A 12,671-nucleotide genomic window follows, 5' to 3' on the forward strand; every position below is an offset into this window, starting at 1 on the left:
GAACTTCAACCACCTACTCTTGGCTATTTAAAGAGGCTAGCACCTCAAACCTATTTCTAATGAGGATCTGGGTAGTTAACTGAGTGCCTCCATTCTTGCCCAGCTCTGCAACTATATTAATTGCGTCCATATTGTTTGTATCCGCTCCTTGTTGGTTTTAATTTTTGGCTGTTGCAGCCATCACTCTAAAATTAGAATTAAGGGATGGGGTCACTCCAATCTGACTGGCAGGAATTCTCCTTTCTATAGCAGCTGTTGACTTATTAGCCTGTTTAGGAGATTTTCCATGTTTTGATTTCGATTTCGGGCCTGCTAGAGCCTTCTCTACAATACTACAGTGAGGTGTAGCGATATTTTCAGCAACTACCACGAAGGGGTCCGTATGAGCATGAAGCACGTACCTTGATTTTTCTCCAGGTCTGTACCTACTCTGATCCAAAGACCTATGAGACTAGTGCTGGTACTGACGTCGCTGTTATTCCTGCTGCAATTCTTCCCCTCTCCTCAGGCCTTTCCTTTTCTTATTCTCCCAGCAAACAGAGGGCGATTACAGTGGGGAAGCACACCTCATTCTTCTCCCAGACCTCCTCAGCTCCATGGGTCGCCTGTCAAGCCTGCCCTTCTTTACTTGTGCTGACTCCTCCCCTCTGCTTTATCCCATTGGAGGTCCTGCGCGGCAAGCTCCCATCGAGCATTGCAGTACTGTTGTTCCCCAGAGAGACTCTCCCAGCATTGGGGGAAAGCAAAAATGACCCAGGCGGTTCTGCAGTGTTTTCAACATTAACGGGGGACCCTGTTCCAGAAATAAGGCTGGTACACAACACACCGGACAGGTAGGACGGTCCTTTTTTCTTCATCATCACATCACCACATCATCGCATGTAGCGCGAGATGTGAGCTGGGAGCAGAATGCACACTTCCTGGTGCTGCACACTTCCCTTCCCCTCAGACTACCGCAGCTGACTAGTGCGTGGCCACCATGTTCCTCCTCCTCCCCTTTCTCTCCACTTTCTGTGCTATACACGCTGACTCACACATCCATCATGTAATTATATCATCATAGAAAATACATTCTAGGATGCATACAAGCATGTAAACAAATCAGTTATTTTACAAAGTCACCAAATTCAACATAAATGAAGGCAGCAAGATCTACTTTTCAGCTGCAAAACTCATAGGAAGCTATGTGAGTTATTTGATATAACTGGAGTCAATGATATAACTAGAAAATGGAAATCCTTCCTCATTTGAAATAGTGAATATATCAATAAGTTGTTTCAGGTATTGCAATTAAGGTTGCTAAGAATAATAATATCAAAGAAAAGTATAAAGTCAATATTTTCAGTTAAATATAATTTGTATAAAAAAAATAGAGCAAAAAATCTACTTGAATCTGAAAAAAAAGCTTTCATTTGAATCCAGTATGCTATTTGCTGCTAGATTAAAGCGTGTTTAAATTCCTTGTTGATTATAAGTCTGCTGTACCGCCTCATGTTTACAGGAGTAGAGAGTTGAGCAAAAAACATAAAAACACATCATGAAACACAGGTACCCACAAGGTCAATTTATAAAAAGCTGTGAAAGTTGGCTCAGATGTTTGTAAAGTCATTTTCTATCATTTGTAATTTGGAAGAGATTGTCTTGTGGGGACTTGTGTTGAAGTCCCCACAGCGTGAGTGTGTTATCACATCCAACGCCCTACAAGGATAGTAACACAAACACACTACCCTCCCAGAGAAGGATGAGACTCTTCTAGCTTATGGACATTGTAAGTTATACAACAGTCATCTGAGGGTTCTGAGAAGCTGTGGAACTGAGATAAAAGCAGATATTAATGGGCAAAGTATCAGTGAGGAAAGCAACTGAGTGCCGAGGAAGAAACTACAGAGCAGATATTGGGTTGCTGAGGGAAAGAACATTGAATCACAATGTAGAGTTAAGAGACCCCGTAATGAGCTGATAACAGACATAGAGGAATCACAGGCCAGACTCATAGCACCATCGCATTAGAGTAATGTTGCACAGTCTGGAACTTTAAATCAAACATTTGAAGCTAATTTTTCTTCAGACAATGTTCTAACTGTGATACTTTTCATTTTTCAGGTTGTCACAAACCATTCTAAATACCTTGATCATCATCAAGCCCGGGCCACAATGATGGCAATTGCTTATAAGACGCAAGGAAACTCCAAGAACTACCTCCAGATCGGAGTCAAATCTTCAGATTTAAAAAAGGGTGGCAACATGAATGTGGACTTCAATCTGAAGAACAGTGACTCTACCATAGCAGACCAGATTAAATCCTTCACTTACTTGGTAAGGACACCTTACAACAATCAGCAATGCAGTACTAGGTGCAGAGAGATGATCCCATGGTTCAGTCTCCAGTCCCTGGCTGAGGCAAAGGTCTTGTGGATTAATTCATTCAAGACTAGGAAAATTTGTACAAGGGAAGGATTCTAAGATTCATCTAGCTAGAACCAATGGAACTGGAAAGGGGAGTAGAGGATAGACAAATAGGGCTCGTGAGGCTGAGCAAGTGTCATAAGGTTCATCAAATAAGAGTAAGACTTGAGTAGCTGCGCTAGATGAGGGTTCTGGGGTTCATCAAAACTGGGAAGTCTGGAACTGGGAAAGGATGCTAGGACATATGTAACTAGCCGGGCTGTAATTCAAAATGCTGACTACACCAATATCGATCACCAGCAATATGGACTGCAATAAATTATATTGCACAGTATCTTTCTAAGGAAATCAATATTTAGGGTCTTATTTAGACTTTGACAGATGTGGGACACTTGTCAAAAAGCAGCAGATGCTCTGTCTGCCTTATTTAGTGTTGATAGAGACCCTATTTCTTGTCATTAAGGCACACACGCTATCCCTCACTTTTTTGCACATGTCCGTACTATGATATTTTACAGTCGATATTGTTGTGCGTCGACATTTTACCAGTCAATGTTGGGTTACTAGATGGTCAGTTGAAAGGTTAGTTGTGTAGGTCAAACAGTCAGGCACAACATCTACAAGGAGAGAGTCCTGGCTATGTCCTTCCCAGGACCCAGGCAACTTTGAAACGGGACGATCCTGAGATTCATCCAAATAGGACTTATGGAGATAGGGAAAGGAATGGTCTTAGGGGTCACTAGAATAGCTCTTGCAGAGCAAGAAAAATATATCGAGGTTCATTAAACATGAATCAATGTCAGGGCTGATGTATAATTCTAGGGGTTCATCCAAACAAGACTCATGGTCCTGAGAAAGTGTTAGTGTTTATCAAGCTGGTGTTTGGGCTGCTGAATAAAGGGAGAGGCTTAGGGTTTATTCCTTTAGGCAACAACAGGGTAGTGGGCTTTAGCTATCCAGGGTCTGTGTCTTCTGGGCTAGCGGAGAGCCTATAGTTCATATTATGAAAGTACCCCAGGGGCAAAAGAGGCATTTGTGTCTGTTCTTTGCAACCCGGGGCACTTTGGTATTAAAAGAAGGGGCCAACGATTCTTGCATAACCCCTTCTGTAACACAGATCGTATTAAAACTAAATGTGAATAGTGGGTGAACAGCCTTTACAACAAAACTTTTACAATGCACTACCATTACGACACAACCATTACAACGCAAACCATTACAACGCATTGCGCTGGGGGGCGCTCTAGGATAGGGAAAAGATTTAATTTACTATCCAACACCTTCCCTACTATCCACAGGGACTGGAGTCAGAATAGTAAATGAAACTATTCACTATCCAGCACCCCAAAGCGCTATGCGTTGTAATGGTATGCGTTGTAAAAACTGCGTTGTAACGGCATGCGTGGTAAAAGCATGCATTGTAACGTCATACATCCTGAATAGTGCAATGTCAAGGGGGAATGACCCCATTCAAATGAAGGAATTCTTTGCTCTATACCCACACCATATAATAGATGTGGGCACAGTGGTAAAGAGGCCTTCAGGAGGTGCACTGACTACACCACTTAAAAGTGGTGCTCATTCATTGAGCTCCTCTCCAGAGCCTCCTGTAATGAATGAAAGAGGGTCTAGAGACCCCTCCAAATATCTCCCTGCAGGTAGATGTACTCATTCACTGTAGCTACCTACAAGGGGATCTCTGCCACCCTTTGAAAGTCAGGAGAGCTGTTGCTGTTGCTGTTACAGGGAAATGTGAATGGTGGCTTAAAGCAGCCAGCCCGATTTTCATCATTATGCTGTTTCCAGAGTAGGTGGGATTTTGCAATTGCACTGGGAACAGCATATTTGCTGTGATATCTAGAATTGCCCCTTTCCTGAATGAAAAATACTGGCCATTTTTACATTGTGTACTATAAAATATTTTGAACATGAGCAGATTCTACATATTATATACCTCATTTAAGGATCCCATACAAAATACTTTATCTTGGTTTGAATTTTTTAGTTCTGCCTTGCTGCTGGTCTACATATCATACAGGGATATTTTTATATACAACTCTTTATATGCATGCTTCAAGGCCATAGCTTTCCTAGTCTTCTTTTGAGAATTGTTCTATTAAAGGATATTATCACACCCGCCTGAAAGCTGAGCTGACCATGAAAAGTGCAAAGTGTAAAGATATTATGTATTCAGCGCTAGACTGTAAACCATCTCCAACGTTGTGCATTGTAAAGATCTAACATCAGGCTAAGCCCACTGCTTCCTCCTTGCAATTGATATTTTTAGGTGAGAAAGCGCTGGGACAAAACTGCTGGCCTAGAATAGAGGTGAGGACTATCCATTCTGTCTTCTTCAGAATCACCACTCTTCAGTTGAGGATCAGCTTTCAGCCTCCTGAAGGTCCAAAACACTAACTTAGAAAAACGTTCTTTACTTGATGTTTTTCACCGGCTATTTGTCTATCCCAAAGGTGTCAGGACAAAAAATTGAATAAAAAATATGGTGATACAAAAAAAATATATCGTCGACAGGAATATCAAAGGTAACAATATAGTTTTCAGTGCTGTTCTTAATATCAAAGAAAAAATATTGTTGTATGCAATATTGTGGTAAGTGTCATTTTGCATGTACTTCATTTTGGTATGTTTGGTTCTATGTGTATGAACCTTGTTACTTGTGCTTTTAGTTAGATAATTTATTAATTATGAAAATTGTGTTTTTAATTGTATTAATGTGTAAAAATAATGGATTTATAATTTTTCATCAGCAGGCTATTGGGTTTTTAGGGGATAAGGGTGAGGAGATTTTTTAAATTGGATTTTTAGTGTGCATTTAATGTAAATTATTTAATGATATGCAAATTAATATTGTAAAGTGTTGCAATGTATTTTGTAACATTAATATTTTTATCAATATTAATTTATAACGAGGGGCGTGGCTTGGTCGCCGATCGGGATGGCGGCGTGAGCTTGCAGCTCCGCGCAGGGTCCCGCTATTTCTCCTGAAAACTGCACGCGGAGCGACCCCTGGTCGGTGTAACTGGCCTACGGAGAGTTGGAGAACCACGGGAGAGCGGCGGAGAGCACTTTGGGGTTTGCTGGCCCCGAGGAGACCTACTAAGATGACGGCCGAGGTGTTGCCCAGAGTGTGAAGAAAATGGCGATGGCACGGGTCGATGGCCTCTGAAACCGAAACTGAGTGGAATTGGCATCGGCTGGCGGGGTGGCCCGCCTATGCGAGATCGGAGTAGTAGGAACTGTAGGTGCGGACCTGAGGAGCGGGGAGTTTGGTGACCAACATTGGATCGGGGTACTGGGGGCGAGCACTCGTCTCTACTTCTTCTCCCCCTCCCCCTCCCCCCGGATCTGGCGACAGTGGGGTGGACGGCGCTGGACCTTCTGATCCTTAGAGTTGCGGACATTGCGGAGGCACTCTGTCACGATCATTGCTGATGCGCACGTCCCCCTGGGCGGAGGTTATCGGGATTTGCCGAGGTCCGGGTATGCCCGTGTAGTGGCGACGGAGACACCTAAGATGGCGGCTGCGGGTGGAGCGACCATCACGGAGCAGGGCCGGGAGGACTCGGCCGCACTATCCCAGGTTGGCGAGGCCTCCCCGCCGATGATGGACCAAGAGCAGAGACTGCATCGGCGCCTGGATGCTATACTGGATGCCATCACCTCGACCAAGGAGGCATTGCAGCAGGACATTGCGCAGGTCGCTACGGGGCTGGGGCTCCTGAGAGCGGATCATGCCAAGTTGGCGGATAAGGTAAAGGACCATGAGCAGCTCTTATTGGACCTGAAACCGGTGGTGGTGACCGCGGAACATAAGATAACGGACATCCTGACCCGGCTGGACATGCTGGAGCGACGAGCGGAGGATGCCGAAAGCCGCAACAGACGGAGCAACGTGCGGGTCGTAGGCCTGCCGGAACGAATTGAAGGGGAGGATGTGGTGGCCTACATGGAGGAATGGTTCCGGACTGTGGTGGCACCGGAGGGACTCACTTCCTTCTGTACATTGGAGCGGGCACACAGGGTGCCGGCTCGCCCACCAGCTCTTGGCCGCCCCCCCAGACCGATGGTGGTGAAGCTCCTTCATTATAAGGACCGGGACCTCCTAATCCAGAAATCTCGGGCCTCGGGCGAGCGGAGGATGCCGAAAGCCGCAACAGACGGAGCAACGTGCGGGTCGTAGGCCTGCCGGAACGAATTGAAGGGGAGGATGTGGTGGCCTACATGGAGGAATGGTTCCGGACTGTGGTGGCACCGGAGGGACTCACTTCCTTCTGTACATTGGAGCGGGCACACAGGGTGCCGGCTCGCCCACCAGCTCTTGGCCGCCCCCCCAGACCGATGGTGGTGAAGCTCCTTCATTATAAGGACCGGGACCTCCTAATCCAGAAATCTCGGGCCTCGGGCCCATATGAGATGGAGAACAGCAGAGTCACGATCTTCCCGGACTACACTCAGGCGGTCCAGAAGAATAGGGCATCCTTTCTGGCAGTGAAAAAGGAGCTGAGGGAGGAGGGCATCCAGTACTCCTTGCTCTTCCCGGCCAAGCTGCGGATAATCCTGGATGGGACCACGCACTTTTTTCAAACTCTGGATCAAGCATGGATGTGGTTGGAATCATATCGAGCTGGCACGGACAGGAATAACAAAAGTCGGCGAGATAAGCCTAAACCGCCTCAGGTCCGGAAGTCTCAAAGGATTCGCTCCCGCACTAGGCTTCAGCGAGAGAAACGGGAGGCCCAAATGGCTGCAGATAAAAGAGAGGCGCTTGCAGCGACGGCGGCCATCACGAGATCGCAGCCGGAGAGTGAACTGGTGGCGACGGACTCTGGCGCAGACGGTGGCAGGACAGGAGAGGAACTTTCGGAAGCGGAGAGCTTGAAGGGGCCGGTGGTCAGCCCCCAGACGTCTGATGAGATTTTTCATGGCTGACTCTTCAATGGGACTTGGACACTGTTTTTGGTAGGGTGGCATCCTGTTGGAACTAGATGGGTCGCCAGGTAGGGTGCCGCATCGGCACTGCGGGATGGAAGGTGCGGGGCGCGGGCTCCGCTTGCCGGGGGTCGGCGATAACTCACCCCCCCAGGGCCCTTAAGGCCTTCTGTGGTGGCGACCACAGGTTAGTCGGATGTGTGTTTGGTTAAAGGTTTGGATCGGGGCTGACACCGGGTTTGTGGGCTCCGTCCTGGGGAGTGGGGTTTGGGGAGTTTCTTTTTCTATAGTTTGTTTCGGGGGGGCAACTGCTATGTTGTGGGTATTAACTGGCTGCACTTGAACTGGATCGCTCTATGCTGGTATGGGGACGTTACCTAACTTGAAATGCCTAACGTGGAATGTCCGAGGACTGCGAACTATGGTCAAACGCCACAAAGTGCATGCTTATTTGGTGAGGCGGGGGGTTCAGGTTGCCATGTTGCAGGAGACTCATTTAACGAAACAGTAATGCACCGCACTACAGAAGAGATGGCGGGGTCAGGTCTTTGGCACCACTTACTCAGCGTTTGCTAGAGGGGTACTGATATGGGTGAGAGCAGGGATACCGTTTCAGGTGCTGAATCAATTGGTGGACGCTGAGGGCAGATATGTGGCGGTAGAGGGGAGGTTGTATGGTCGGGATGTGGTTCTCAGCTGTGTATATGCTCCGAATGTTGATCAGGCCCGCTTCTTTGATGGTTTATCCGGATCCTTGGCTTCTTTCCTAGCGGGTCCTGTGATACTGGGGGGGGGACTTCAATTCGATCACGGATGTGGCCTTAGACAGATCTCACCCTCCCCTCGTTGATTCCCCGGTGCGTAAGCTAACCATGCATAGGAAGGATTGGCAAGAAAGATGGGGACTGTTGGATGTGTGGCGGGAACAACACAGGGACGGTAGGGACTACTCCTTTTTCTCAGCACTCCATGCTCTACATGTTAGAATTGACTCGGTACGGTGCAGCGGGTCCCTGGCCCCATTGGTCTCCCACACGGAGTATCTGGCCAGAACCATCTCGGATCACAATCCTTTGCTGGTGCATGTCCAATGGCAGCGGGCGCGTTCCGCGATTCCAACATGGTGGCTCCGGCCCGACACCCTGGAGGACTCGGTGTTCAGTGACGCAGTCCAACGGGGCATTGATCAGTATTTTAATGAGAATGAGGGTACAGCTACGTGTAGGTCCACTGAATGGGACGCGATGAAAGTGGTGGTGAGAGGAGTATGCTTGGGTAGGTTTTCGAATGCTCGATTGTCGGTGTTGAATGCACTTGCCAGTGCGGAGGAGAAACTGAGGGAACTGGAGCGGCGTAGGCCAGACCAACCGGACTTGCAGGCCCGGTTACTGGAGGCCAAGGAGGAGGTGGCCACCGAAACGGAACAGTTACAGAGCTATGACTACAGACAATACGCCATTAGAGTGCATGCTGAAAGGGATAAGGTGGGTACGCTCCTGGCTAGGCTTGCTAATCCTGAACTCAGAGGCTGCCCGGTCTTGAGCATCAAAAATGTATTAGGGGAGACGGTATATTCCCAAACGGCGGTGCTGGAGTGCTTTCGGGCCTACTATGAGGAGTTGTACGAGAGTCAGTTAGGAGTGGAGGCGCGCGAAATCGCGGCATATCTGGAGTCAATGCAGCTTCCGGTACTTGACGATGATGATGCAAAAGGTGGTCCTATCACGCTGGCCGAGATCAGGGCGGCCATTAAGCATATGGCGAGGAATAAAACGCCCGGGGTGGATGGCCTACCGATAGAATTCTACCAGAAGTACGTTGATAGTTTGGCACCCAGACTACTGGTGGTATATACGGAGGCTCACAGGTTAGGGGGTCTGCCCGGTTCAATGAGGGAAGCACTGATAGTGCCGTTGCTAAAACCCGGTAGGGAAGCGACTGATGTGAGGTCTTACAGGCCATTGTCCATGCTGATGGTGGACTACAAGATATTAAGTCGGATCTTGGCCACCAGGTTGGCCCCACATATGACCGGCCTGGTGCACAGGGACCAAGCGGGGTTTATCCCCACGAGGAGCATGGCGTTAAATGTTCGTCGCCTGGTTGGGATACTGGATGGTGCAGTGGATGCGGACGATACCCAGGCGGTGTTATCTGTAGACATTGAGAAAGCTTTTGATAGTTTGGAATGGATCTATCTGGATGAAGTACTAGTGAGATTCGGTATTGGTGAAGGGTTTCGCAGATGGACGAAGTTGCTGTATTCCTAGGTAACGGCGCAAGTACGTCTGGGCAACCTGGTGTCTGCGGCTTATCCAGTTGGTAGGGGGACGAGACAGGGGTGCTCCCTTTCCCCTCTTCTGTTCGCACTGGCGATGGAACCCTTGGCGGTGCGTGCCAGGTTGGGAGACATGTATACAGGGATTGCAAGAGGAGGGCAGCTGCACTACATATCACTGTATGCGGACGATCTGCTACTGTATATGGAGGACACGGAACGGGCTCTGGAAGGGGCGATGGAAATGCTGTCTGAGTTTGGCCGGTTGTCGGGCCTCAGGGGTAACTGGGCGAAGACTTGTGTCTTTCCGCTCAGAGCGGACGCGCCCTGCCCCGCCCATGAGGTAGGGGTGGTCTGGGAGCCATCTTGCTTTACTTATTTGGGAGTCCGTATCTACCACGAGGCCGCAGAACTATTAGAGGGCAATGTTGGACGGTGCGTACGGGGGCTGAGACTTTGTATGTCTTTCTGGGCATCCCTCCCCCTGACGGTGTTAGGTAGGATTGCTCTGCTGAAGATGGTGGCGCTTCCACGGCTCTTGTACTATTTTCGAACGCTGCCCATTTGGATTCCTCAGAGGATCGTTAGGGACCTGCGGACGATGATTATCGACTTCCTTTGGGGGCGCGGCCGCCGTAGAGTGGCACTGAACACGTTGCTTCGCCCCAAGCTTGAAGGGGGGATGGCCGTCCCTGACTTTGAGCTGTATTATTTGGCAGCGCAGCTTCAGGTTCTTATGCAGCATGTGGCTAGGGTGTTCAGGGGGCCGGAGTGCGACCGAGAGCAGGGGATACAACGCCATGTCCTGGCCTATATCATTATGCAGCAGAAACTGGAGTTGCGAGGCCTCACTATGGAGGAGCGGACGCTCAGGTTATGCTGGCAGAGGAGTCTGAGGAGGGCGAAGGCGACCCGACCATATGCCCCGGAGATACCGATAGGCATGCTGACGGCGCTGCCGCATGGGGGCGACTGGTCCCCATTATTAGAGTGGGAGGAGTTGGGACTGCAAGTGGTAGAGGACCTGTATATTGATGGGACCTTGGTGCCCTTCAGGGCGCTACAGGAACAGTTTGGGCTGCCGGAGGGGAGCTTCCTCTTGCATGCGGCCGTTGTGGCAGCCATTCAAAAGCATTGGAGAGGGGGGCTCATCGAACCGGAAACGACTATGGCTTGCCAGTATGTAGTGATGGCCGCCGGCACCTTTAAAGCGGTGACATGCCTCCATAATAGGATGTTGCATGAGGGGCTGGAACCGCTCCTGGGTCTGAAGGCGAAATTGGAGGTGAGCATAGGCAGGCCCATTCCGGACACGGTGTGGGGCCATATCCTTAAGCGCACGTGGAAGGGCACGAGGAATGCGCGCTTCCAGCAGGTGCATTTTTTTGTGTTACATAGGGCCTACTTGACTCCGAAGAAGATCAAACGGTACTTCCAGGTACAGGAGGCACAGTGTCCGAGGTGCTTGGCGTTGGAGGCCGATATGGACCACCTGTTCTGGGGCTGCCCGAAACTAGAGGCTTACTGGGCGGAGGTGGGGGAACTCCTCAATGCAGTGACTGACAGGGAGGTGGAGTTTGATATGGCGGCGTGCTTGTTGCTCTGGTTCCCACACACAAAAAACACTAAGGTGACAAGTAAATTTATTGACCTAGGGCTGATACTGACGCAGAGAGAGATTACCTGGCACTGGAAGTCTAGGGAGGGACCGTCTGTGAGGAGGTGGACGAATGACTTGCTGAGGTGGTCTGAATGCGAGAGTGTGCTCCGTATGAGGCAGGCGATCAAGCTTGACAACGAAAAGAGCCAGGAATCAGCGCGTGCATGGGAATTGATAGTACAGGCTTTGCGTGACTCCTTGGTGGACGATGAGGACTGAATGGATAGGACAAGAGGACACTGCAAGGCTTACGAGTACGGAGGTATAAGCGGATCTGTAGCGGGACCCATGCAAGAGTCAGGAACATGGCACGCAGCATTAGCGGTTGCTGGGGGGGAGGGTTCAGGGGTTGTTCTAGGGCTGTTGAGGGGTGCGTTGGGAGCCGGGATCCAGAACGGGTACGGGGGCAATTCCGGACCTGGGACTGTCTAATGGGTCTGTGGAGCGTGGGTAGATAGCGGAGCAGAGGCAGGGGCGCATGGAACGGACGCGATAAGGCCCTTGCAGGGACTGGGGGATGGGATTGCGGTATCGCCATGGCACCGGTATGTTAGACTATGATGGCTGGTGTTGGGGACGGGTTAGGGGTTGGGGGGGTAAAATGCAGATACATAAAGCGATTTCGACCATTGTCCCTCAGGGACGCTCACCATGATGTCTTGCTAACAACTGGGACACTGTGCCGTCCGGCCTCCGGGATGCGGACTGAATGGCTGTGTATGACTTAAGCTCCTCCGATTGATGCGGGGGGACACCATGAGTGTGCTGGTTGAGCTATTGTATGCAATGGTTTCTAATTCTGCAATAAAAATAAATTTAAAAAAATATATATATATATTAATTTATAATTAATTAAAATATATACATTATAATAACTTAAAAATATTTTATTGTGAATATTGAAATAAATATTTAAAAGAAAACGATTTCAAAATATATAAAAATGAAAGTTAATAAAGTAAATACATTATTTTTGTAAAAATGCATTTTATATTTTTTGTGGAAAAAATATTCATCATTACATTTTTTTTAAACCAATTCATATAGACAATCATAATGTCACAGTAATTTTTTTTACATTTTTATTTTAAAATGTGGTTTTATATATTTTTATTTCATTCTTTATCATTTTGAATAATTATTTTTATTTTTTTATATGGTTCAAAGCTTAGGAATGGTAGTAAAAGTTTAAAACAATATACTAATTATTAATAGTGATAAAATATTATTTTATATGATAATGTTTAAATATGAATATATAGGTTTGTGGTTTTGCCTAGTGTCTTGTTATGCACATTTTAGTTTACATTATATGTTAGACCCAGCAGTTTCTGGCTGGGTGGGATGCATCAAAGCCAGTCAGAATCCACCGTCCTA

General features: G+C 48.2%; 1 protein-coding gene across 3 annotated transcripts in view; it reads left to right on the forward strand.

Moving 5' to 3' along the window:
* LOC147748685 (A.superbus venom factor 1-like) overlaps window positions 1-12,671 on the forward strand; it is a 1,068,833-nt gene that overhangs the window by 304,395 nt on the left and 751,767 nt on the right. For all 3 annotated transcript variants that reach the window (XM_086963563.1, XM_086963565.1, XM_086963569.1), the window contains exon 12: window positions 2,104-2,316. In XM_086963563.1, the coding sequence (XP_086819689.1) occupies window positions 2,104-2,316 (213 nt within the window). The remainder of the gene's footprint in view (window positions 1-2,103; window positions 2,317-12,671) is intronic.

The sequence above is a fragment of the Lissotriton vulgaris genome, chromosome 1_1, assembly GCF_964263255.1.
Source record: "Lissotriton vulgaris chromosome 1_1, aLisVul1.2, whole genome shotgun sequence".
NCBI classification, from domain to species: Eukaryota; Metazoa; Chordata; class Amphibia; order Caudata; family Salamandridae; genus Lissotriton; species Lissotriton vulgaris.